We start from the raw sequence: 27,923 nt of genomic DNA on the forward strand, positions 1-27,923 counted from the left end.
ATCCGTGCTATTGAAGCCCACAACGCCCGCCCGCATCGGGACGTGTATGGGCTGCTTCAGGGAGAAAATGCTATGTTTCTGGACTTCTCTGGTAATGTATGATTACCATCACCTGTGGGGAGCTAGGTGATAAGAAAGGCGTTTCACCACAGGTGATGGTAATCAATCATACATTACCAGGGAAGTCCAGGAAGAGCATTTTTTCCCTGAAGGAGAAGGTCAGGCAACAGACAGGCGCAACCCACGTGTGTAAGATAGTTCGGCCGCACCCTTATGACATCACAATGCGACACTAGCTCACCGCACAAGCACAGGTATGCCAAGACTTCCAGCCACTATGGCCCGGCTCTTACAGACGGCCACGCCCATCCACCACTATACATCGAACCTATACCCACTTACACACGCCCAGTAAACTCCCTTTCATCGACGTCGTCACAAGCAAAACGCCCTCATCTATCTGACATACCCATCTGCAGCCCCGCCCCTAGTGACGCAGTGTGTACATCTCGTTGCTGATTGGCCTATTGGTTGTAGCTTGGGTTATCACCATATATACTCTCCTGTGCCTCGCAGTGCACACTGTCAGATTGGGTCAGTCCGAGCTCCGCACGGGGCAGAAGGCAGGATTGTTGCGGGATATATAACAGCAGGGCTGTCACGATTTTGGACTGCTACCTCACCGCTGCTTATCTGTATGTGAGCTGCCTGGATGCTGTGATCCCTACTCCCGGGACTGTCACCCTGTGGTTCTTACAGCACTACTGAGCATGGCACTCTAGAGATCCCTACTGGACTCACTGTGTCCCTGTGTGATCCCTGCAGCAGTACTGGTCTGTCACCCAGTGATCTCAGCAGGAGGGACTATTCTCCCTGTGATCTCCCTCCCCTCTCTGACTGTCTCCCGAGATCACCCTATCTGGGACTGTCACCCTGAGATCCCCTTACACCCGGGACTGTCCCGCATGAGAGTGGAGTCCATCTTGCAGTGACTGACTGGGACTCTATCTTGCAGATCAGGAAAATTCTCTACAGCACGATGTTTGACAGAGCCCGGATCCCCTACGTTATCCTGGACATAGTATGCGTGGTGCTGGGTATGTTTTGTGTGTCCCTATCCATATGGGGCCCCTCTTTATTCCGGGGGCCCCTCTGTTGCGCTTGCAACCCATGAGACTCCTGCTTTGCATGCCCCCTATTACCCTGCCTACATTATCTGTCACATCCCTGCTCTCTCTCCTCCTGCTACTCATATCTGCATGCCACAGCCTCTTTGTAGACCTCCCATTCTCATGTAATGTTGCCTATGGAAGTGGCATAGGTAAATGTCTCATGTTTCATATTAGCTGGTTGGTTGGTACATAATGGTACCTGGATGTATGACTGTTATCTTGTACAGCATGTATGTGCTTTGTAGTCACTGATTTATTATCCTACTTGCCAATACAAAACTTCCTGACATGTTCAGTGTTGTGCAACAGTCTGACACGCCTGGGCTGTGTTCTATGTGTCAGTCAGTCCCAGTAGTTACCTGTGTAATATTATATTCTACCATCTGGATAATAAGCTGGTGGGGTGCTGCCACTGTAACTGCAATTCTGCATCGATCTGATGTTTATTGTTGGTAACCTGATGATTTCATTATAGCATGTGGTTCCTTGCACCACTGTAGCGGATAACGCAGCTCCCAGCAAGACCTAATGGGAAAACCATTTATTGTTGTTCTAATGACGACAAGCCCAAAGGCCAGGATCCTGATGACTAATATTTACAGAATGTTGCCTAAAATCAATGCATCTTTTACTACAGTGACATGCATAAAGGGTCCCATCCCCTAGGCTTCAAAAGGGCCACACATTGCCCTTGATGTCAGTAACACGTATGTTAAAACAATACATGTAATCAGAAGAGACGGTGGTCTTTAAACACATGGCAGGTGTTTTAAACCTGTATTACAGGGTTAAGGAGTTCTACCTTTTTTTTTTTTTTTTTTTTTTTTTTTTTTTTTTATATTGCTGGTCAGTAATTTACTGACTGTTGTAATGTCATCAAGCAATATTTAGTATATAGCAGTTTTCTGGCTTTCCTACACCCTTCTATGATTTTACACCCATAACTTTTAGGTCATAGGACAGACTAATATACATTGCCGTGGGATACAGCGCAGCAGTGACCTATCTGAGTGCAGCAATAGTAATATTACATGCCTTAAAGGCAACAAAACAAAGGTAGTAAGGAAAAGCAGTGAACCTATGCCTGAATTTCTCATTGCTTCCAAAACATCTGTATGTCTGAGGGTACATAAGGGGTTAAAGTCAGCCTAGGAGTTCAATCGCTGAAATTTAGAGAGGAACCGGCTTTCTATCCTTTACAGGTCTTTTCATGTGTTAGAGCCCCAAGGTCTGAAAAAAGGTTCCTTGCCTATAATTAATTCTATAAATGATCTGTAAAGATGTCTTACATCTGCAGTGGGACTATTGCTAGTTTGGGATGTTCCCGTCTCCTTTGTAAATGTCATGGTACGGATGCTGGAAAATATCTGGATATTCTTTGGCAGTGGGTGTGAGTCACAAATTGGCTTTGTGGTGACAGGTGCACCTCATGTACTCGCCACAGGTCTGTAGGTGTATTAATTACACTCTATTTATACCTTGGCGCACTAACCGTGGGACGTCTCCCAGTCATTTGCAAACACACAGAATATATAAGGACTGAACTTGAACATTAATCTTGATTAGTGTTAGGTTCACAAAAAACATTGTAAAAATGAATAATGGAATGGAACTTGGATTTCCCTTGAAAGAATAAGGGACCATCGGAGCTTTTTATCATGCGCCATTAAATAACTGTATGTTTTGTATTTTATTTGGAGGGAAATGTTCAGTGAACTTTGTAGCTTCCTGTAAAAGTACTTTCGCCACCCTTTAAATGTCATAGAAATACCGGTACTTGTGTATTATCACGGCGCCCATCGCATTGCATCGCATGCCACTAATTAAGGTATGCGATGGGACCCGATTTGAGCCTTTTCCCGGGCGTGGGTATACAATTTTAATATCGCGTCGCATCGCATGCCATTATAATGGCATGCGACGCGATCATGCCCGATTTGGGCTTATTCCCATGTTAAATGCCCCCCCAGACCCTATTTTTTTTTTTTTTTTAGTATACCAACCCTGATGGGTAATGACTGTTAAATGCCACCCCACTATCAACGCCAACCCGAAGCGTGGTGAGCGCAGCGGTATGCGTCCTCCGACCTTTTCATACCCCCACTATCCATATCGGCGTGGAGTTTATTTTATATAGTGTGGCGAGCGGACGCGGAATATATGTGAAGTCATCCGCGTCCCCTCGCGGGGCTCGCTGCGCTCGCCACACTATATAAAATCAACTCCACGCTGACGTGGATAGTGGGGGTATGAAAAAGTTCGGAGGACGCATACCGCCGCCCCTCGCGGGCTCGCCACGCTTCGGGTTGGTGTTGATAGTGGGGTGGCGTTTGGGGGGGCATTTAACATAGTCATTACCCATCAGGGTGGGTATACGATTAAAAATCGGGTCTGGGGGGGGTATTTAACATAGGAATCAGGCATCTGGGTGCCTGTGCGATGAAAAATCACGTTGCATCGCGATTTTTTTTTTTTTTGGTTGTACAATGCCCTATGATGGAAAGGGTGGGCGCCATGATAATACACAAGTACCGAAATACCTGTCGGAAAAACAAAAACTTATGTTTGTTTTTATTTCTATGGGTTTTAAATGGTGCACATGTGCGTGCACCTCACCCAGACTTCCTTGTGTGAACCCCCAATATGCCAAACTCCTCCTCGAGCTTAGCATACTGACCACTAACTCCATGCACTCTCAGCATGGACCCAGCAACAGGCGCTTCATGTAATAAACCTCATCTGTGTTGTGATTTCACTCATTTATGTGACTGGAGCATAGACCGATATTACTGGGGGACCTGTGATTGCTTCTCTCCCAGAGATCGTGAAGGGAAGGTCCATGTCGGAGATTCAGGTGAGAGCGATGGCACAAACGTCATCATAACCTCTCCCTCTCACCGCCCACTTCACTAGGAATCTGGTCTCCTCTGAAGTATGACAAGTCTGACACATATAGCATTACATTTGGGTTATCATTGTATCTGGCCAAAGGGGGGTGCTACGGAGGGTATTGACATCGAAACCTGGCATTACCCTATAGATGCCTATGGTCTTCACTCTGCAGCATTGAGGGATCCGTCACGGATCCTTCCCAGCATGCACCACGGCTGCATGCGCAGAGAGACTCCCGGATAGCAGTCTCGGAACACCAGCGGCGATTCGCTTATCAGAAGAGCTGTCCTTTGCGTTAATAATCACATATTTTAGTGCGTACGCATTAATTAACAATGCGGAATCTGGCATTGTGTGGCGGAATGTACCCCCCTCCCCCATAAAGGGAAATAGACGTCCAAAGGGGGTCATTTAGCGAAGAGTTTCAGCTATTTGAAATGTGCTGCATATGAGAAATTGTCCTCCATCCTGTCCGCTCCCAGCTGTCATTGGTGTTTGAAAAAATGTCTGTTGGGAGCTGATTGGATCACTAACTATCATTGTTTAAAATTTTACATTTGGGAGCAAATTGATTGATAAATGAGCCCCCAAGTCTTTGCAGCAGATGAAATGGTTATAGTGTGCATGTAAACTACACATAGACAAGGCAGACATTGGGACAGATGCAATTATACGCAAGCTTTCGCTAAAACGCAGTTATGGTAGCATGATTTCTGCTCCCACCTCCATCCTGCAAAGGCGCCAAAGCCATTAATTGATCTCTGCAAATGGAATCTGACCCATTGTGTGCCTTAAACTAATATTCATGACCCTGCAGCCAATTGGTAACCTATAAATGCTCTCACTGGAACATGCGCTAAGAAGATTCAACTAGTTTGGTCTATTCCCCAAAATGGCTGCCTCCAGTCAGCGTGTGAGACAGGAACACTTTGGCCTGGAGATGCGGACCTGACTGGGATGACGATCCAATTTGTGTGGCGTTCCTTCGCCAAGGACTGTTGTGAAGGGTTGATATTCTCTGTACAGTGCTGCATAATATATTTGTACATTATAAACCATTCTAAAGAATAAAATGGTGTAAAACACTAATATAATCATCAGATGTCTGCTGCACAAATACACGTGGTGCTTGTATATAACATTGCTGCTTGTAGACAATGGGCTTCTCATGGACAGAAGCGATTGCATGGAACGAGCAGCAGCTCACACTTGGCTGCTTACTTCAGAATGCGCTCATTCTTTTATTCACAGCTGAAATCCGGCCAGCGGGTTTATTTAGAAAACATGGCTGTGTCCAGGACTGACATCACAGTAAAGCAGATGAGTGTTTAGTTTACACTGATTTAATTTACACGACTATGGTCAGTTTTCCCTCAAAATAACAATACCAGCTGTGTAGATGTAATCAGATCATCTGACCTTATCTGCGATCTCTATCCTGGGCAAAACCCAATGGATAAATTATATTTTCATTATTTTTTTTTTAATAACGTTTGCCCACAGATTTGTAGGTTATACTTATTTCTACTTCAATCGATTGTTTCCGGTCTGTGCACGGTCTGTACAGAATAATGCCCTAGTGCTTGTGTGGGTTTTTGTGCAGAATCCAAAACATGCTAGTCAGTTAACCCTTTGAGTGCCAAGTGATTTTGTCGAAATTGGTATGAAAATTGGCAAGCAATCATTTTTGTTCATCACAATAACCTGTAATGTTAACGTTTATATAAGAATTTTTTTTTTTTTTTTTTTTATATAACAAATGTTAGTGATGCTGACCTTTTTGCATTTCTCTCAGATGTTGTCGACAGGTTAACCAGCTGCTCACAAAAACTGACCATAATGTATTTGTGATAGAAAAAAGTGAGCTCAAGGCTGATGTAAAACACTGCAGAATAGGTCTATAAATAGTCTTGTTTGTGGAGGGAAAAAAATTACATTATTGAGGGTATTCAATTGTTTGCATCACCAGACAGGCGTTGGTTGTAATGGCTGCATTCTCACCTGAAATGCATGAGAATATTTGCCTAAAAGTCCTCTCTCTTCAAAAGGGTTCATGCAGAATTCCTGATAACTTACCTCTCAATGGGCCAGATTCTCTAAGCTTCAAAAGTGATAAAATGGAGAGTGATAAACAGCCAGCCAATCAGCTCCTGTCTGACATTTTTCAAACACAGTCTGTGACATGGCAGGTAGGAGCTGATTGGCTGGCTGTTTATCACTCTCCATTTTATCACTTTTGAAGCTTAGAGAATCTGGCCCATTACCTGCAGGGCCTAGTCGGGACTACTGTCCATCCCGGTTTATTGAAAATGGCTATCGTGAGCATTCAGTTTGTCATTGTGCGGGTATGCCCAGGACTCTGAGCTGCTGTCCATGTCCCTAGACCCACTGTCTTCAGTGAATAGACACTGTTATAAGGAGAAATCAACACCCCCCCCCCCCAACTCCTTACTGTGGCTCCTGGGTGGGACAGTCCCATAACCAGGAAAGTTGGGAGTTATGCGATTAGTGCAGCCGCAAGGCTGGTCTTAAAACAATTGCCTAGCTTCTGGTCGCTTTTGATGGGAGCTGTTGATGCCCAAAACAATTGAATTCCCCCTATGAAAAGGACAATGCACAAACCATTGTATAAATCCTTAGTTTATTTTTAGTACCTTTGGGATGGGTAAGGCGGGGTGTTTATGTGTTGGTGCAAGACCTGACTGTGAGTCATGTGTTTTTATAAGTTGACATTTATGCACATGTAAGAAAATGCAGCTGAAGCAAAGGCCTGTGTAGCCCCAAGTCTGCCTTTCATTACCCCTGTATCTGTAGGGGTAGAGGTGATTTATCCTTATTACCGAAAGTACACTTAAGTGGCATAAACACAAAGCAATTTTGTGCTGTTTTCTAAGCAATCTGACAAAAAAAAAGCACACTGATTAATCAGAACAATTAATCAGAACAATAATGAAAATGTGAAGGCACAAAATGTTCTCAATAGCCTACAATTCACCTGATTTCTAGTATACATATAAAATGTGTGCCGGTATAGACTAACTCGGGACAAGGAGTAGTTTTACAAACTTATGGGAGCACTGTATGTTTTAATTAAATGAAAGCTATGGGTAAGATTCTTTAGGTAATTTTAAATTTCTTGCGGACATGAAGTAGATTCCTTCTGTGTTGCTAAGGATTAGTATTCTAATCCAAATCCTGCATAGAGGGGATGGGGACAGCTGATCGTTGTACCACCCTGCTAGGCAGGACAAGACTGTGTGAGGACGACGTGACACATACTCGCGTCTTCACTGTATGAGTGTGTAATACGCACTTCCACACTGTATGTCTGATATAGTTCTAGTTATTGTGCAGGTCATGGCTGCACAGACAAGCCACATCCTCTGTGTATGTATGACCACACTACAATAAGATCCGCTGGTATCTATCTTCTATATGAGGTTGGATGGATGGAGGGGGGGGGGGGTTCCGTTCACATCATACGATAACTATTCTTCATGTGCGGTTTATAGTAATGATTTGTACTTTGTTTTCCAGTCTGCACATCTTTATGTCCCCGCTGTCTGAGAGGGACACCATCAGACTGGGACGCGCCAGCGTCTCACACGCACGCGTGTCCCAGTCACTCGGTGGCTGGGCGGTGGAAACCCTATCCGTCTCCGCTTCAGGGAGACGGGCAGGGTTGGGGGGTGCTTTGAGGCGGCGGACGGCAGTGGGGAGTTCCGTCGGAACGGGCCGCTTGAGCATCTCTTTTTAGTGTGCCCCCTTCCGACGGATGGCGTGGCCTGGCTGCTGGATAGAATTGCCAGGCCTCGTAGCTGATGTCAAGGGCTAGATAGGTAAACATGTAACTTATCTGCTTGCTTGGAAGCGTGCTGGGTTTATCATGCAACCCAACAATTGTATGTGTTTGGCACACAACACAAGCCTGCAGATGAGCTCTAAGCAAAGCAAATGTGTGGTTACCTAATATATCACATTTGTTAGTACCTGCTTCTGGACCTGACACATCACTGTTTGCAGTCTCTAGCATTCGATGTACACTGTATTTCTTTGTTTATGCATGCAACCTGCAGGGCTCCTAGTAACTCGTTCACATGAGCAGGACCTCAGCCGTGTGCTGTGCGTACGGTAGGGGTGAAAGGTGTATAGTGCTTAGGTAGACAGACAATAGATCAACAACAAAACGTCAACATGCAATAGCTCAACATGCAAAAGGTTGACACATGAAAAGGTCGCCATGCTCCAGGCCTGGCTCTGTACCGTTCCCCAATTGTGGTCCACGTGGATGGTAAAACAAATTTAAAGAATGTGGAAACCGCATGTCGCCCTAATGAGTCTACCTAGACTCTTTAGACCTTTCAACCAGTTCCCCTATGCTAGTACCAATCTGGCTGCTTTGCCTTGGGGTGAGAACAGCCACCATCGGGATAAGTTGAGTTGCCCTTGAACAACAAATCAACCCCCCTTGTGGCTAATAGTATTGGTCCCATTGAACTGACCAGAGTTCTGCAAGGTGCTGGCCTTCCTATGACATTGCATATATATTAAGCAATCGTTCTATATCCAGCAAGCAGAGGACTCACCGAAGTTGGTCTATATCAAGGGAAATGTATTAAGAAGCATGTATTTTTTTTTTTATACGTGTGTGTGTGTGTGTGGTCATTAAAGGGTAAATTTGCTGAAGGATCTCAAAGTGATATTGCCCATAGCAACCAATCAGTTTATATGTAAGTTAATTATTACCAGTTTCTTATATAGCGCACACATATTCCGCAGCGCTTTACAGAGAACATTCACATCAGTCCCTGCCCCAGTGGAGCTTACAATCTATATTCCCTACCACATGTACATGCACACACACACATTCTAGGGTTAATTTTGTTAGGAGCCAAACAACCTACCAGTATATTTTTGGATTGTGGGAGGAAACCGGAGTACCCAAAGGAAACCCACGCAAGTACGGGGAGAATATACGGTACTTGTGAGTTATCCGGGCGCCCGATGTGGTCATCGCATGCCATTATAATAAGCATACGATACGACGCGATGCGACGCGATTTTCCATCGCGTCGTATCTCGTCGCATCGTATGCTTATTGTATGGTATACAATGGGATGCGATGCGACGCGACGCGATGTTTACACTTCCCGCCCATTTTCAAACCCGCCCTCTGGCACATCTGGCAGAAAATCATTGTGAGGTAGTTTCCAGAGGAGAGAGCAAGTGTTTGAGTGAGAGAAATTGATTTTCAGCATTGTTGCATATTACTGAGGTGAATTATTGGACATTTACCCCAATATTGCCCCATTTGGCCCTTTACACCTGCCCCATTTCACCCCTTACACTATTATTGCCAAAATGGCTGTGGTTGATGGCATCTTCAGCCTCCCAAAAACAGAGGAAGAGACAGTCACATTCCTGCAGGAGAAAGGGCTGCTCCCATTGACTGCCACATGCCCAAATGGCCACCCTATGCGCCTGTCCCTGAAAGAGCGCAAATGGCGCTGCTATATTAAAAGCTGCAGCAAAAAGCAGAGTCTGCGGGCCTCCCTATTCTATCCTGGGTGCAGGCTCCCCTTCATGACGATCCTGCGCTTTATCTGGTGCTGGTGTGATGAACTGACATCAATTGAATTCTGTGCCAAAAATTTGAAACTCTGCAATAAAAGCACCATTTTCTACAATGCCCTGATGCGGGAGGCATGCCAATGTGATTTAATGGCACAGCCACAGCAGCAGATTGGAGGCCCAGGAAAAATGGTGGAGGTTGATGAAACCCTCTTTGTGAAACGCAAGGCCAATGTTGGCAGAGTACTCCCACAGCAGTGGGTGTTCGGAGGAGTGTGCCGGGAGACAGGGGACTGTTTTATGGTTGCAGTTCCGAAAAGAGATGCACCCACTCTCATTGGTGCAATTGTGCAGCACGTGGCACCTGGCAGCACCATTGTAAGTGATTGCTGGCGTGCCTACCAAACCAGTGAACTGGAGCGGGCTGGTTACAGCCACTTGCGGGTAAATCACCGCTTCAACTTCGTTGACCCAGAGACTGGTGCACACACACAGAACATTGAGCGACTTTGGGGGTGTGCAAAATGGCGCAACAAACGCCAGCGGGGAACAGCACGCCATCATCTAGATTCCTATATGCAGGAGTTCGTGTGGCGAAAATGCCTGGCGAGAGACAATGCATTTGAGCGTATTCTGCATGCGCTCACGTTAGTTGATAAATCATGATGTTGATTGAGATTATTGTGTGCTTTATGATTATTTGTTATTCTAATTTATTTCATTCTTATGTTAATTACACAGTTATTACCTTTAATTCAGTTGTCCTTAATGTGTCAGATATGCATGATATGGATGAATGATATTGGATGCTCACAGCCACTCCACTATCAACGTGAACCCGAAGCGTGGCGAGCGCAGCGAGCCCGCGTCCTACGACCTTTTCATGCCCTACTATCCACTAGGGCGTGGAGTGAGAATATAATAGTGTGGCGAGCGCAGCGAGCCACCGAGCCCGAAGCGTGGCGAGCGCACACGGATACCTTCACAGGTAAGCGCGTCCCTTCGCGGGCTTCACAGGTGTCCACGTCGCCGTGGACACCTGTGAAGCCCGCGAAGGGACGCGCTTACCTGTGAAGGTATCCGTGTCCCCTCGCGGGGCTCGCTGCGCTCGCCACGCTTCGGGCTCGGTGGCTCGCTGCGCTCGCCACACTATTATATTCTCACTCCACGCCCTAGTGGATAGTAGGGCATGAAAAGGTCGTAGGACGCGTACCGCTGCCCCTCGCGGGCTCGCTGCGCTCGCCACGCTTCGGGTTCACGTTGATAGTGGAGTGGTGTTAACAATTGGGGATGGGACTGACATTGTGTCACTTTTTGGGACACTTTCTTGGGGGTTTTACACTGCAAAAATCGGGTGGTATCGCATCGCATCGCATGCCATGTGGTTAACATGCGATGCGACGTGATCACTTTACATAGTACCCGATGTAAAATCGGGTTCGGCTGGTCATCTCGTCGCGTCGCATCGCATGCCATTTGGTTAACATACGATGCCATGCGATGTAAAATCGGGTTCGGGTGGTCATCTCGTCGCGTCGCATCGCATGCCATTTGGTTAACATACGATGCCATGCGATGCGACGCGATGCGCATACGACCAAAAATCGGGCGCCCGGATAACTCACAAGTACCGAATATACAAACTCCACACAGTTAGGGCCATGGTGGGAGTCGAATCCATGCCCTTAGTGCTGTGAGGCAGTAATGCTAACCAATACACCGTCCATACTGCCCCATGCACCATTGACACCTTGCTTCACTGTTGCACCAATTACATGACCCCTATTGCTGAAATATTTACACAGGGGATGAAAAGTTAAAGCTTTGTTATGGGAGGGGATGGAATCTGAAGACCCCAGAGACACTCATAAGCTACTTAAATTGTAGAGCCCTGCTCTGTGGGATGTCCCAGCTGCCTGGCCGGCATGGTGAACTATCGCATATGAAGCACAGGAAGAGAACAAAGCTCTCCCTTTCTTCCCACTTGCTAATAATGCTCAGTGTGTCCGGTTTACATTTGTATAGTGTGTGCAATGGGAAAAACCTGCTGCTGCCCCCTTGTCTATTGTCAAAAGGGATGGGGGGAGGGGTCCAGAGATTGCTTCCCTTGTCATCTGTCAGGGCAAATTCTTCTCTGCTGATTGAAAAGTTGGGCATTGGGGATTTGTTTGCATTCCTGGCAGAAGCATTTCCTGTCCATTGGTCAGGACACTTGGATGATGATGATTATTTTTATCACATACTATTACATTGCATTTTATTTCTTAGATCAAGGTTGGTATTTTTACATGCTTTAGAAATCCCTTAACGGCCCTATTTGTCACAATCCACATTAAAAATGCAGATGTGATGAAGTATTTTCACCTATGGGGCATACACACGTGGATATTTTTACTGTTTTCTAAGCAATCTGTCTAGAAATTGAGCACAAATCGCCCTGTGTGGGCCCAGGGCGATGTGTGGTCTCACGCACCTTCATTGCCGCTCAGATCTTTAGCATGTGGTCAAGATCTAGTCAGATTCGCCTGCATGTGCATTAAGAACATTGAGTTAGCTACGTGTGTGTATGGGCATAGACACCTTGAAGCTCAAGGGGAATCGCCTAGCCCTGTGGTTCTCAACCTCAGTCCTTAAGAACCCCCAGCAGTGCACGTTTTCCAGGTCACCTGACAGGTGCACTCATCCACTGACACATTTTAAAAGATCACAGGTGGAGCTAATTATTTCACCTGTGATTCTGTGAGGAGACCTGGAAAATGTGCACCGTTGAGGGTACTTGAGGACCGAGGTTGAGAACCACTGGCCTAGCCTACCTCGCTTAGCATGTAGGATAGGTGGAAATCACCCTGTGTGTATGGGGCTTTACTTCGCAATGTTACATTTTAATGCGATTTGTCAAGAAGCTCTTGTTGGAACATGGGCTCTGTGTCGGTGAGGGCACTGCCGACGCAGAGAGATCCAGAGGATTTCTCTCACAGGCGAATAGACTAAAGGGCCCATACACTACAGCGATACGTCTGACCCTGAAGTTGTTGGATGGAATTTCCCTTGAACTCCCCCTGGAGCTTCCCGGGAGGGATTCCATCCGATTTTGTACTTTGGTGTCTTTATTGCATAAGATATATCTCAAGCGCTTTATCAAGCCGAGATAAATCACGAAACCGGACAAGCATTTCTTTGCCGTTCCCATGATAATCGCCCGGTGATGTGGGTGCGGGGGGAGGGCAGCTGACATTACCGGATGTCAGCTGCCCGCCTGCTTCCCGTACAGGGCATTCGGAGATCAGAGCTACCATAGAAGTGTCTCTGATGTGTGAGCGCTTAAGAAATCATTTGATGGTTGCCGACCATCGAACGATTTCTCCCTGGCTGCGAATTGATGGTTATGCAGATCATTCATTTGCAGGCGGGGGATCGTGGTGTGCACAAGTATATTTTTGTCAGACCGGCTAAGTTGCTATGTGCTTTTTCAGGCCTGTCTGAGTTGTGAGACGCTATAGGAAGATATTTTGAGCTGCAGAAGTGGAGGAGTAAAATTAGACGCTCCAAGATACTCTGGGAAAAGTAGAAAAAAAACCTCTAAAAATTGCCTGAGGTGCTAAATACTAGGAAGAGCTAAAGTCTATGTGCCCATAATCCCAGGTCCTGGAAATAGAATGCGAGAGCCAGGTTATCCAGGGGCAGAACCTCAATTACCTTCCAACTCTTTCCTGTGTGTTACTGCCGCAACCAGACCTGAGAATGGCAACTGTCCCACAGCTAAGAGTATTATAGCAAGGTGGTGTCTTTCCCTGCCAGGCATCGCCTAAATCTTTTTTATATGTACTCTTTCCTAAATACCTGTGTGTGTGTGTGTGTGTGTGTGTGTGTGTGGCAAATACCTCTTTGGCGGGTGCCCGCATCAAGTACTTAAACAGCACATATAGTAGACAACGAAGCAGCACTCCAGCCTTGTGAAAAATGTAGATTTAATGAAATTAGCTCTCAGCTACGTTTTCAACATTTACGTTGTTAAGAAAGTTTGTGAGGCGAGAGTAGACAAGTCTCTCCAGTAGCTTGGAGAGGCATGGGAGCTGAGAGCTAGGATGATAGTTAGAGAGAGAGAGAGAGAGAGAGAGAGAGTTAGGGTCAGAATTGTGTTTTTTTTCAGAATGGGATGTGTGTATGTATGTCTGTAGATAGAGATAGATATATATCCAACATTTCAATAATTATTTTTTTTTTACTACTCTATATATATATATATATATATATATATATATATATATATATATATATATATATATATATATATATATATATATATACAATATTCCAAAATACGCATTTTTTTTTTTTTTTAAATATATAAGTCAAATGTATAAGAAGATAATCAAATATTTGGAGCACCCTATTCACAATAGTGTATTGGCGCTGCTGTTAGTCCTCTAGATTTGGTGTTCCAGCTTTTCAGCAGTGGTGTAGTTTTCCCAAATTGTCAAATATTAAGCAAAAAAAGTCTTATACAGAAAGATTTATTAAAAATTCTCGGGTGTAAAAATGGCACATGCCAACACTTTCTCCAGTGGTTTTCAGAAGAGGTACCCGACACGTTTTGTCCTTAAGTAGACTTCATCAGGGGTAACAGTTTGAAACGCTCAACTGAATGATGCGATAAATAGCCGTATCATAAGGTCACGAGTACAAGGTCCCTGGCGTGAATAGGGTCATCTACTAATTATTATTATTTTTTATTATTCTTTACATGGGAGGCACACTTCAAAGCTGGCTCCGCAAACAGAATTTTAAAAAAGGGCTTGTTCTTGTATATTGTCAAAGGGCTAGATGCACACGGGTTTCCAACACGGTTTGTGACAAAACAGGTAGGAGCTGATTGGCTGGCTGTTTATCACTCTCTATTTTATCAGTTTTGAAGCTTAGTGCATCTGTCCCTCTGTCTGATAAGTAACATACATCTGTTCCAGGCCTAGTGAACCTGTGCCTCTCCAGCTAATCGTCATTGTCCCCCGATGGTATTACTAGACTGACTAGATACAGCTTGGTCAACCTGTGCCTCTCTAGCTGTTGTGAAACTACACATCCCAGCATTCCCTGCCATTGTTTTAGCCTTTCCTAGCCGCAAAAAATGTGTCAGAGCATGCTGGGACCTGTAGTTTTACAACCGCTGGAGCGCTACATGTTGGCCAGGCCTGATCTAGTCTAGTATTACTGTCTTGAGAACAATGAAGATCAGCCTGGAAATAAATGGGGCCAGGTTTCAGCTGTTAACATAAACAGGGTGTGACATGGTAATTATTATTGGAAAGCTATTTTCCTGGGTGTTTTCCTCTGGGGTGTGTTGTGTAGGAAGCTCCACTATACAAATAGTAACAATGGCTTGAGCACTTGCATATTTGTTCTGCAAAGTGCATTCATAGTATGGTCAGCAAGTTGTTTTTATGGGACCCTGAAGGAGAGCAATCAAATCTTCTAAGAGTGTAGAAGTTGCCCATAGCAACCAGGGAGCAGGACTATGCTGTATTAATCAGCATGGTTTCACTAGTCGTTAATGATATTTATGATATTTAGCGTACATACCCTCCAACATGACCCATTCCATTAGGTACAAAATGCTCTGTTCCTGGACTTCCCTGCCAGTGGCAGTTACAGAGGTTGGACTCCAGCACAGTCCAAAATTCAAAGAGGGGGGGTCACATCAACTGCCAGTGAGTCCAGGACAGTGATGTTTGGAGTGGCATTAGGTGTGGCTCACCTTTTTGAATATTGGACTGGGCTGCAGCTCCACCTTTGCAACTACCACTGCATACCCTCCAACATGACCCATTCCATTAGGTACAAAATTCTCTGTTCCTGGACTTCCCTGCCAGTGGCAGTTGCAGATGTGAGGCTGCAGCACAGTCCAATATTCAAAGAGGGGAGCCACACCTACTGCCACCCCAAACATCACTGTCCTGGACTCACTGACAGTTGATGTGACCCCCCTCTTTGAATTTTGGACTGTGCAGGAGCCCCACCTCTATAATTGCCACTGGTAAGGAAGTCCAGGAACAGAGCATTTTGTACCTAATGGAATGGGTCATGTTGGAGGGTATGCCACTGGCAGGGATGTCCAGGAACAGAGCATTTTGTACCTAATGGAATGGCTCATGTTGGAGGGTACGTACGCACGCAATATCCTCCATGATAACAATATCGTCCATATCATTAGGAAAATATCACCCAGTGTATACTCACCATTAGATTTGGGTGGGGTATGTTGAAACTGAAATCTAAATAGCAGTGTAAAAATAAAACCGTATCTAAAGCAGGCATGGCCCGCCAAACTATGTCCCTCCAGCTGTCGTGAAACTACAAGTCCCATCATGCCTTGCCACATTTTTGCTGTGAGACCATGCTAAAACTATGGCAAGGCATGCTGGGATGTGTAGTTTCACAACAGCTGGAGGGCCACAGTTCAAAGGGTCTGGTCTACAGAAACAAAATAATATCAAATCTTACTCCCAGCACGTTACATCTGCCCCACCTGCAGTGCAGCATGGTTTTGACCATTTTGAGAACAAATTTGTCCTGCAATCAGGTACCGGTATTAGACTACAGGGGCTGTGGGGACGATTCTCTAACACAGAAATGCGGTAAAAACCCCGTTATCAGGGTTTTTACCGCATTTCTGTATGCTCTATTGCTCCTCCGCTTATGTTAGAGAATATGCGGTCATTAAGAATGCGGTGGCCGGCGATACAGAGCTGTGGATGTTAGAACATCCCGCCCTGTGTGAGAAATTGCAATGACGCAACAGATTTTCTGTTGCCTTGACAGAAAATCTCCTTTAGGTACAATTTAATAAACCGGCAGGTCCCTGGTGATACTGGCCACTGTTGGTAAGAAGATACTTGCCACATTACCGACCGGTCCCTGCTGCACATGTGCACAGCATCTATTTACAGAAGACATATGGGGCGAGATTCACTAAACTAAAAATGCCGTAAAAACCCAGTTTTCGGGGGTTTTACCGCATTTTCATATGCAGCAAAGCCCCACCGCCGGGGCTTCGCTGCGGGAGGTTACGCCAGTTCTATATGGCGTTACCCCATGGAAGCCTATGGGCTTCCCTTCGCGTCCCCCGCCGATTCGCGACGCACCCCCCCATACCTGTGTCCGGGCAGCCTCCTGCTGTGCTGCCCGGGCCAGTGATCTTGTCCTCCCTGCACAGCTTCCGGGTGCAGGGAGAAGGAAAAGGAGCCCTCACACAGCCGTGTGGGGGTTCAGGGAGGGAGGGGGGACCCGCAGCACATCGCCGCCCATCGCTTTGGCGTTCATAATCGCATATGTTACTGCATATGCGATTATTAAAACTGCGAATGCCGGCGATGTGCTGCGGGAGGTATTAGCGAATCCTGCCCGGGCTGGGAGCATGCCCGGTGCTCACAGAATGCTGGCCATGCCCCCCCCCCCTGATGAAAACAGGAGGCGTGACTTATGATAACATCATTCTCATGAAGCCATGCCCCCTTTTGGCAAGACAACGCCCCCTTTCAGACACAAACTCAGCTTCATCCTGTGCAAGTGTCCCGGTACACAAACCCTCTACAGTCTTTCAATTAAAGATGTCTGTTTCTGTAAGAAATATAATCTAAAATGAAATGTTTGCACCAGTCCGGTAACGCAGTAGTCTGCAAGGAATTCACGTGATCTGTGCTCTTTCGCTACCATTCCAGTGATGAACCTGTGGGCATTGGTGTTAATGTTGGCACCTGGCACTACTAAGATGATTTTGCACTGTTCGCAATTTCCAGAGGTCAATGTAAGATTCGCTTTAACCCATTGATCTTCTCCTGGTGAGCTGCAGCATTTGGCATCTTCCATCCCAGCTTCATCACCGCATTACTGGCAAGAACATAGTGCAGCAAATTATTAGCAGATTTGCAGATTCATTGCTCTGGGCCTGTTCAGCTTCATTGAACATTTGGCGCCAGCGTTCCTGTTACAGCAGCAATGATGACATTGTGCGCATTCATAAAATGTTCTTTAACCTTGGCCATAAAGGTGATCAGGATTCCCCAAAACACTGATAAAGTAGCACTTAACGGTCTCCTCTTCCAACTTCGTTTCTATATCTCTCCTTATTCTTCTGCTTTGTCACAGTTGGGGTTTCTTAGCAAACCTTTATGATTTCTTATTGTTTGCCTCTACATCTGACTAAAGCAAATCCTACCATTGGGGGGGGGGGCAATATGGAGGATTGTGGTTATGAGTCACAAATACGCTCCTATGTACTTCCTTTAGGGCAGGCCTTTCCAACTGGCGGATCTCCAGATGTTGGGAAACGACACATCCCAGCATGTCCTGCCATAGTTTTGCTCTTAGATTAATGCTAACCCTGTGCCAAGGCATGCTGGGATGTGTAGTTTCACAGAAGTTGGTGGGCCACAAGTTGACCAGGCCTGCTCTAGGGAAACGATGATCAGACACAAACTGCTGCTGTCAATGAGATGCTTTTTAAAGGTATTTTAAGGTGCCCATACATGCACCGATCCCGGCGGTGCGATCTGTGCTTTGAGGTGCACACTCCCGCGCCATCTCATCGCACAGTACAAAAAGTATGTGCAATGCAATGCTATTTTATCCCAGAACGCACGCTGGGATCGGTGCATGTATGGGCACCTTTACTATACTTTGCAGTACGCATATACGATGGCCCAAGTAATTGTATCCTAGTATTCTTTTCTACAAAATGCTGCAAACCATGGGCATGATTCTGGTCCGATGTAATAGCGGTGTACGCCGCAATATTCCAATGTCCATGACTTTGCCCATGCTCTTTTACATGTACTGTGCATGTGAAAGGTGCAGTGTGGCATCACAGTGATTGATGGTCTGATGCCGTTTAGGGATGGGGGGGGGGTGATGCCAGTCTCTGTTTCCCAAATGGAGAGCGTGTTGCTGCTAATTTGGAGGCGGAGTAAGGCCTGGATCTCCGACTGGACGGAAATTTCCTGGTTTCTGTATCAGCTGGCTTGTGCGTCCCTATGGGGAACGCAGCCGGCCAATGGAGAAGCAGATGATGCGATGCTTAGTTGTAGGATGTAGCTCTGATCACCTGCTGCATTACCGTATTAAGGGGCCCATTTAACACTTTTTCAGGGTTTGGCCGCAAATATTAAGTATCACCCGAATGTATCAGGAGAGACCGCAGAAGGAATCTCCTACACCGCCGCCGGCCGCATCCCCCATAGGCTACTATGGGGGATGCAAAGCTGCCTGATGTATCCACATTGGTCCCTGGGTAACCGCCATTCTGAGATGACGGTAGGCCGTTGTAGCGTATGGGCTTCAGACAACACTGCCGCCGGTCAGTGGGATCGGTGGAGGGTCAGTGCTGACCACACCTGTGCAGACACTCCCAGCGGAGGGAATTGCAGGGATGGTCTCCTTTCGGAGCCCTGTCCCTGCGTGTGCAGGATCATATGTCCCCGTGATAGGATTGCATATTACAGCGCAATCCTAAATCTATTGTTTCTGCTTCCATTTTAAGCAACAGTGATCGCTCCACTGAGAATACAATGTCTCCTAGGTAAATGCACCTACCCAGCAGTCAGTGGTATTGTACATGGGTGTTACCGGATAAATAGGGGTCATTTCTGAATGTGGAAATAGGAAAAACCTGCAGTAAAAAGTTATGTAGAGAATTCTATGGTCCGGGCTGTGGAATTTTCCAATAACCCATAACTCCAGTTGTACTTGCCTTTTCATCATTATCTCTGATGTGTATTATGTGGTTTGCGATTTGTTTTATATAAAAGCTAACAATGCTTTCAAGACTTTATTTTATTTCAGTTAAATCCACCAGCGAGTTACAGGCGGAGCCGGCCTTATCCAATTTGATTTTTGTTGGCGCCCCCTAAACGGCGAGGATTGCTTGTTTTCGGTGATCCTAGCAGTTTAACCCCCTCACCGGCCGCATTGAATACGGCCCTATCTGCTAGCTTCTCTAAACACTCCATGACTACTAACCGTGCTAAAGCTCAGTATTAATATACAATTATAGTTAGCAATAGCCAAGCAGGAGATAATTGGGTATATTCAGTGCTTTTAGTGAGCTGTGATGGCGAGCAGTGCCGACAGCTAGCCGTCCCAGCTCACGAGCCCCCCCTGCTCTCACCGTTTCCACCTTGCTTGGTTTTTCCAGCGAGGTGGAAACGGTGAGGCTCGCCGCTATATGCAGTGGGCTCACTGCATTTTTGGTGAGCCTCGCCATTTTGTGGAATCCTCACCGCACCTCTGATGGCGAGGATTCCCCCGGAGCGTAGAATAGGACAAGGGGGCAGGATGGCAAGGATGGCTTTTCCTCTCTAAAAAGCCATCTTCGCCATTCAAACCCCTCATCAGCCATGCGCCAGGGCATTGAATACCGCCCAGTGTGGGTGAAATATAAATTAAAAGCAATATAGTTAAAATAGACAAAATGTGCCTCTCACTTGCTTCACTTACTGTTCTTTATTCTGATCTGATCACAGTACACATTTGTTTAGAAAATGGGCAAAACCATGTGCACTGCAGGTGGGGCAGATGTAACATGTGCAGAGAGAGTTAAAATTGGTTGGGGTGTGTTGAAACTCAAATCTAAATTGCAGTGTAAAAATAATGCAGCCAGTATTTACCCTGCACAGAAACAAAATAACTCACCCAAATCTAACTCTCTGCACATGTTACATCTGCCCCACCTGCAGTGCACATGGTTTTGCCCATTTTCCAAACAACTGTGAACTGTGATCAGATCTGAATAAAGGCCACTCTGTGGTAGTCTTGCTGTGTTCTGTGCGGGGGCCGGGCTACTCTCCGATTCCGCGGGCAATGACCGGGCGAGGCGACGATGGCCTGGTCTGGGGCTGGCTAGGCCGCCTGGTGCTGGGGCCTATCCTGACTCCTATCAGTGGTGTCAGTGTCCGGGCTGCAGCCTGCACCCCCTTTTTAAATTTTCACTGGCTGCTGCAAACTATAGTGTCACACTGGCTGGCTGCTCGGATCTCTGAGTTAGAAACTGCGCCACCTGTGCTGTGATGATGGTGCCCACGCCGCTGGAGCAGGAGGGGCTGGGAACTACATGACGCACAGTTGCTGGGAGCCGCTTGCGTCACGTGGGGGTGCTATGCGGCTGGCCGGGTGGAAGTTGTACAGTAGCTGGGAGCCTGCGGCTGCAGTGCCAGGGCAGCGGGTGATGAGTACAGTATAAGTGATCAGAATGCCCGGACTCCGGTAAAGCTGTCGCCCTAGGCAATTGCCTAGTATGCCTAGGGCCAGCTCTGGTTACAGGCAATCTTCATGCTTTTATCAAGCTGCAGATTAGAGGGGGATGCGGTCATTTGGTCTACTGCATTATGGTCGACAGTCATTAGGTCGAATCCATTAGGTCGACATGCTAAAAGGTCGACATGACTCTAGGTCGACATGGGAAAAGGTCGACATGATCCTAGTTCGAAAGGTCATTAGTTCGACAGGTCATTAGTTCGACAAGGTCATTAGTTCGACATTGTCTATGTCGACATTCACAAGGTCGACATGGAGTTTTTCACTGTTTTTTGAGCCAACATGTGCCGACAGGCGGTATTTCATGCCCTACCATCCACTAGGGCGTGGTGGGAGAATAAAATAGTGTGCCGAGCGTAGCGAGGCACCGTGCCCGACGCATAGCGAGCGCAGCGAGGGGATGCAGTGCACTTTAAACTGTGTCCATGTCGACTATGTTGACATTCAGGTAAAAAAACAGTGAAAAACCCCATGTCGACCTTGTGAATGTCGACATAGACAATGTCGAACTAATGACCTTGTCGAACTAATGACCTGTCGAACTAATGACCTTTCGACCTAGAATCATGTCGACCTTTTCCCATGTCGACCTAGAGTCATGTCGACCTTTTAGCATGTCGACCTAATGGATTCGACCTAATGACTTTCTACCATAATGCAATAGACCAAATGATCCCAACCCATTAGAGGATAGTTGGCTGCCAATTTGTGAATTGGCTGAGAAGCAGCTGAACTGTGCGGTGAAATGCATTTATCTGTGCTCTCATGGCTGAAAACTCAGTTATACAATAATATCTGGTGTTTGTTATAACGGAGAGTCCAAGCTATGCAGTTCAGTGCGTACCTATTACTACTCTCCTGCCTGTCCAGCTTGCAGGGCTTAAAGTGGTCATGATTACCTCCCCTCCCCCCATTAGGCAGAGACCAGGCCAGTGGTAGGGTTTTTGCCATCCTCCTGCAAACTAGAATGCTTTTCTGTGATAATTACTGTGCAGGGCCAATGTGAAGGTTAAAATGTTCCACTCCGTTCCCCCTCACTTTAACCCCTGCCAGCTTATGTATAGAAATATCCCCATAAATTACTATTCGTGCATTAAAGTACTAACTCCAAACTTGGCAGTCCCAACGCTCTGCTGACCTAATTCATTAAGGATGCTTAAGCTGGGTACACACTAGTAGATATATCTACAGACTGATCGGGCAGCGTGTTCTTCATTCACATTGCCCGATCCGTCGGGAACTGATGCAATAATTTGAATGCGCCGGCCCACTGAACTGTCAATCACCAACTGCTCCCAGGGTGGCTGTGCGGTCGGCAGATTTCCTATACACACAGCACGATGATATATCGCTAGATATATGGGGCATCGGCTCAGTTGTGGAACCGATGCTATATATCTGTTCAGATATATCGCTTGTACAGTGTGTACGCACCTTTGCTGAATTGGACCCTCAACACATTTGCATATTAGTTGGTGTTTCATTTGCATTCATTTATATCTTAATGACTTCATTTGTAATATTTCGCTAATCTCTTATTATTGTGGTTTTGTTCATATGTCTTTCAATAGAACATATTGAAGGCTCTGACCTACTTTATAGTGGGGTGCAGTCAAAAGGTTGACCACTATTAGTCAACCATGAAAAGGATCAACATGTATTGGGTTGACACAAGCAATAGGTCGATAGGAAAACTTGAGGGTTTTTTTCCTTTTTCTTTTTAAGGTGTTTTTTCATACTTGACTATCAACATGGACATAGAGGGAGAATATAATCGTGCCAAAAGCATGGCGAGCTAAGGGGTACGCTTATACGGTGTCCATGTCGATTTAGACACCCAAAAGCATGAAAAACCCATGTCAACCTTTTTTATGTGTCAATCTTTTGACTGTCGACCTAAATACTGTTAACCCTATACCCTGTATAGCTAATTCCATTTGCTCAGTGGCCTAAGGATATGGACGGAGCTACAGCTGCCTATACTGGAGGGGGATGGGAGCTTATTGTCAAATATACAGTTGTATAAACAAAAGGTGTATTTAGCAACACATTGTCGGCGCAGAGCCTCCTAGGCCCCATAGGAGCTGTACTCATGCCATCTGTCCTCGTCACCAGCCAGGCCGCACTGCACAGATCCCCCTGTTAGAGGTTTGCAGGTGATTCCAAGACTCATGCTGGCATCTACATTATGCAAAAGCTGTGTACCTCGGCGTGCAGGTTTCCCAGCAGCTTCTCTCATTTGCAATTCAAGTACTACTGGTGGCTCTAGTTACACTACATTTAGAGTCCTCGTTGAAGTAGAGAGAGAGAGAGGGCGAAAGGGACCAGATTCCAATATGTACGGTGTTACCCAGCCACAGGGAAGAGACTGTGTGATAACATTCAGATACCCTATGCAACATGACCCATTCCAGGAGGGACACAGTGCCCTCTTCTTGGACTTCCCTCTTCATTTATAATGCCATAGAGCGGATGCCGGTTCCAGAAGACTTGCCCAGCTTTACGGGGGGCAGAAATGCCTCACGATCTTCAGAAGTATTCCAGCTACCTCAGGAAAGTAGACAACATTGCTCATTTTCCTGTGAGGAAATGAGTTGATGTTGCTGCTCTCCTAACATTGACTGGAATTGAATTGCCCCTTTAGTGTCCAGCTGGAGAATTTAGCCCATCCGTTCAATAGGAAACAGTGATGTCACTGAAGTAGTAGCAGCCTTTTAGCTAAGATCAAGTGTAGTATCTGTTCTTATCAGTGGGTATGGACTGGCCTCTGGCAGAGAATAGAGAAAGGCTGGACTGAGTAGCTGCTCTGATGGGCGGAGGGTGTGGGACCCCTCTTTTTTGCCTGGGAGTGGTGAAAAGTCTGGCTGAGTACCTTAACCTTGGGATCGGAGAAACCCTGAGACTGAGTAGATTGCTCTTCCGAGGGGGTCGCAGCCCCTAAGGTAGTCAGTCGAAAAGCCCAGTGGAGTACCCATTCCCATGCCAGGGGCTGGAAAGTGCCCTATGATGGGAGCAGAGAAACACTTGGTTGGACGCTGATCGGTCGGCTGCTTGGAGTCCGAGGCTGCACTGTGCCCCCGGGGAAACTCGGGGGTGCTGAACATGCACGGGCGATCCCAAAATCACCATGCACTAGCACTGCTCACTTCCCTCTAGGTTAGCGCTTCACGTGCTTACCTCGTCCTTTTGGATGGGGTAGGACAATTTTTCACACCCCCACCCTGGCCTTCTGGCTAGGGTCTTCTTTATTATTTATTTATTTTCCTTCTCACGTTCGTCACTTTCACGTTTTCTGTTTTTTTTGTAGTTTGTCACGTTTTTTTGGGTAGTGTGGTCGACCCTTTCGGGCCTTCCATTTCCCCAATGTGCCAAAGCTCTCGCCTTTTGGGGAGAGCTGCGGTCCCCCCGAGGACGACCCAGAGCCGCAAGGCGGAGGGAAGTCCACTGAGGGTCTCTCCAAACCTTTGGGTGCGGAGGACCCACCGTCCTAACCCTTCCGGGGGTTGAGGAATGAGGGTCTCTCTAAGCTTCGGCGAAGAGGACCCACCGTTCCCTATTTTCCCCTCTTTGGCCTTATGGTTGAGAGGGGTTAGGGGAAAAACGGGGCCCTTCTCCTTCGGGAGATAAGCCCACATCGATCGCACGGCCCCCTTTGCACGTGTTTAGGCACAGCACTGGTGGTAGGGAGCACACCTCGGGCTCCTGAGTTTCTTCAAACTCAGTAGCAGCAACTTTGCAAGGGGGAGGGGGAAGCAGGTGCACAAAACATATCAAGTAGTGCACAATACCTCTCTTCTGCTTTTCTGTTTTATTTCAAGTAATGCAATGTCCCCAGCTTGTAGTTTATCTATATTTGAATAAATATTGTCTCCATCCACAAAATGTGTGCCCTCATTGTGTGTAATATGCTTAAAATGAAGTGACTAAAGTAAAGGCGAGCAGTTCCATCGACAGCCGTTCCCGTCTAGCAGCAAGGGAGTTAATGGCTGACCTATTCCATTTACTTCTCAAGTGGTTTCCAGCACATGGCGTCTTACAAATATTAGTTCTAGGTAAGTTCTGTATAAACAGTAGCTTACGGAAATGTCTACAACATTCCAAATATATTCAGGCCATACACTTCTGTAAATATATATCTCTTTCCACTTTTCTGGTAATTGTTGAAATGACTGCTTTATGTTACAGGATTTTTTATTATGGTTCGCTGATGTTAATGACCATCTGGGGAAACATTTCACACTTTAATATGGCTGCTAGTACCCGCAGTGCCTATTTGGCAAGCAAACATTGCTGTGAATGCTTCACGTCATGGGTGCACGGTGGCTGTTAAGTGTCATGGCTGATAATAAGACCATGTCTGAGCTGCGCACAGAGAGTAATATCTGCGTGTGTATAGATGACCAAGATAAAAAAACAGCATGGCAGTGTACCTAGAATCTCCCGTAATTCGTCTAGGGGTCGTGCTTTTAGCCATACGGCTTAGACTCTACGGAACTCACTTCCCCTCACAGTTCGAGAGACCCCCAACTCTTGAATCCTTCAAAAACAGTGAATCCTTCAAAAACAGGCTCAAGACTTTCCTGTTTACTCAAGCATTTCCGTAATTCCTTTTAAGTGTAGTTTGTGAAACTCTTTTCTGTACTGCATTGTTCCTGCAGTGTAGTACATTCATTATATCTGTTAAGCGCCTTGAGTCCTATTGGAGAAAGAGCGCTATATAAATACAATTATTTAAAGGAACACTATGGAGTGTTCTAATAAGCTCCATGCCTTCCTTTTTTCTAAACAGAAGACAATTTGAAAGCGTTGGGAAGTTATCACTGATTATGTTGTGGGAGTAAACTGAAAACCCACACAAATGTGGGGAGAACATACAAACTCCACACAGACATGGAATCAGTCAGGAATTTAACTCCTGATCTCTGGACTTTAAACTATCATATGCCGGTGCTGCAAAGAACTATAGCAGTTGAAGGCATTCTACCTAATTGTGTGAAATTTAGGCCTTCGACCTGTTAGTTCACTTTACTGAACTGTAATCTTCTGCATTTTAGGCCTGTGCACTCCTGCAGTCTACCAATTGTCAGCGGTGTCTGGCTGCCTGTACAGGATACATAGTTAACTTGTTGCTTCCAAATTGAGCAGCTGGAATTCAGTGTATTTACTTTGCTTTATAGATTGAGATGTACTTTGATCATTGATATAGAGTAGACTGTATACATTTCATTCATTTGTCTATGGAAACTGTCTGATACCAGTGACTTATAGTAATTACAACATTCCTCTTTAAGTAATACCCCTTTTACAGTGAAAACGCAGGGTCACACCTGGGTTTTTGAACTCTGGTGCGACCCAGCGGTTTACCCCTTTTTACACCAGCTTCCCCACCCCGCATAATTCCAGGGTGGTGATGTCCGCTGAGGCAGGTCTTGAGATGGTGCAAAATATGTCAGCCGGGACCCCTGCGACACCAGTCGACATTCTGGGGGCAAACCCAGCACACAGGAAAACGGGATGCAGTCAAAATCCCGACAACCATTGACCGACGGTCAAAATACCGACATATAGAATGTCGACAAGTGAAAATATCAACATGACTTTCGGTCAAAGGGTTTTTTCACTATTTTTTGACCCGTCATGTGCCGACGGGTAGTATTTCATACCCTACCATCCACTAGGGCGTGGTGGGAGAATAAAATAGTGTGCCGAGTGCAGCGAGGCACTGTGCCCGAAGCATTGTGAGGGGCTGCGGTTGACTTCCAACTGTGTCGACATTCAGGTGAAAAACCCGTCGACCTCGCGACCGAAAGTCATGTTGACTTTTTACCTGTCGACATTCTATATGTCGGTATTTTGACCATGTCGGGATTTTGGTTGTCGGGATTTTGACCGTCGGTATTTCATACCGAATCCAGGAAAACTGCTGAGCTGCCCCAGCCTCCTCCCAGTTTCCGCTGCTGTGTGCATAGTACGGCAGACTGTAGCAGAGGCTGTATGCGCACAACCTCAAGACTGCCCGCAGGATGCTGCGGTCGGGAGGTATGGGCTCCCCCATTGGTGTAAACTGGTTGGGTTTACCGGTTTACACTGCTCCTTGTGACCCCAGCTCAGTGGGGATGGGTCACAAATGTTTGTAAGTCAGCAGCAACTTGGCTGGAGGAATGCCAACCTCCTATATATAGACAAAAATACACAAAGGTCAGGTGGCACTTAAAGTACAAACCAACAGGAAGAATAAAAACAAATACATGTATTTAAAGCAGCATAAATAAACCTCCCGGGTGTATCAGAATAACCTATAATGATATATGATGTGATAATAACTCCTAGGGATAAATGTACTTGGACTTCTAAAAATTAAAAGGTGATGTTGCCCACAGCAACCTATCAAATTATGTCGATCATTTCTCTATTGCATGCTAGGAATTGATAAACAGAATCTGCTTGGTTGCTATGGGCATTTTTAGAAACTTTAGTCAATTACAGAGTTCTGGATTATAGTGACATCGCCACCATACACTTTCTCAATTCTTTTTAATGGCTTGAAAGTGCCGTCAAGTCACCTCTGCGTCTCAGGGAGGTTGCATGCATTATGGGAAAACACACTACGCAGGACACCAGTATGGAACCAGGGATAAATCCTGTGAAAACAAGGTCAGGTGCAGTAACCGTATTTGTCATGATAGGTTTCTTTAGAACATCAGAAAGGAGGGTTATATGTCTGTTTGCTTAGTACCCGGGTTTATCTAGGAAGCTTGTCTTCAAATGAAAACATGTTCATAAACCTGCTGGGGCCTGAAGGAAGCTACTGCTGGGTAGCCTAAACAGCTGTCGGGCACTCGCCATGTTATTGTGATCCCTGCTGTTCTTCCAGTAAATCTTTTTACACGTTTATGCCTACAAGGTCCGGCTCTTCGCTTTGTCCTGAGATATGAGATAGAGAGACGCTTTCCAATTGAATGGTCCAAAAAATGGTCTGGTTTA

General features: G+C 46.1%; 1 protein-coding gene across 2 annotated transcripts in view; it reads left to right on the top strand.

Annotated features, from left to right (window-relative positions):
• Positions 1-531: 531 nt before the first annotated feature.
• PLPP1 (phospholipid phosphatase 1) overlaps positions 532-27,923 on the top strand; it is a 92,028-nt gene continuing 64,636 nt past the window's right edge. Inside the window, exon 1 of one of the 2 annotated variants that reach the window (XM_083153640.1) lies at positions 532-1,097. In XM_083153640.1, coding sequence (XP_083009766.1) covers positions 1,040-1,097 — 58 coding nt within the window. In that variant the 5' untranslated portion in view covers positions 532-1,039. The remainder of the gene's footprint in view (positions 1,098-27,923) is intronic. The other variant, XM_083153649.1, reaches the window with a different exon arrangement.

The sequence above is a fragment of the Crinia signifera genome, chromosome 1 (assembly GCF_055691185.1).
Source record: "Crinia signifera chromosome 1, ASM5569118v1, whole genome shotgun sequence".
NCBI classification, from domain to species: Eukaryota; Metazoa; Chordata; class Amphibia; order Anura; family Myobatrachidae; genus Crinia; species Crinia signifera.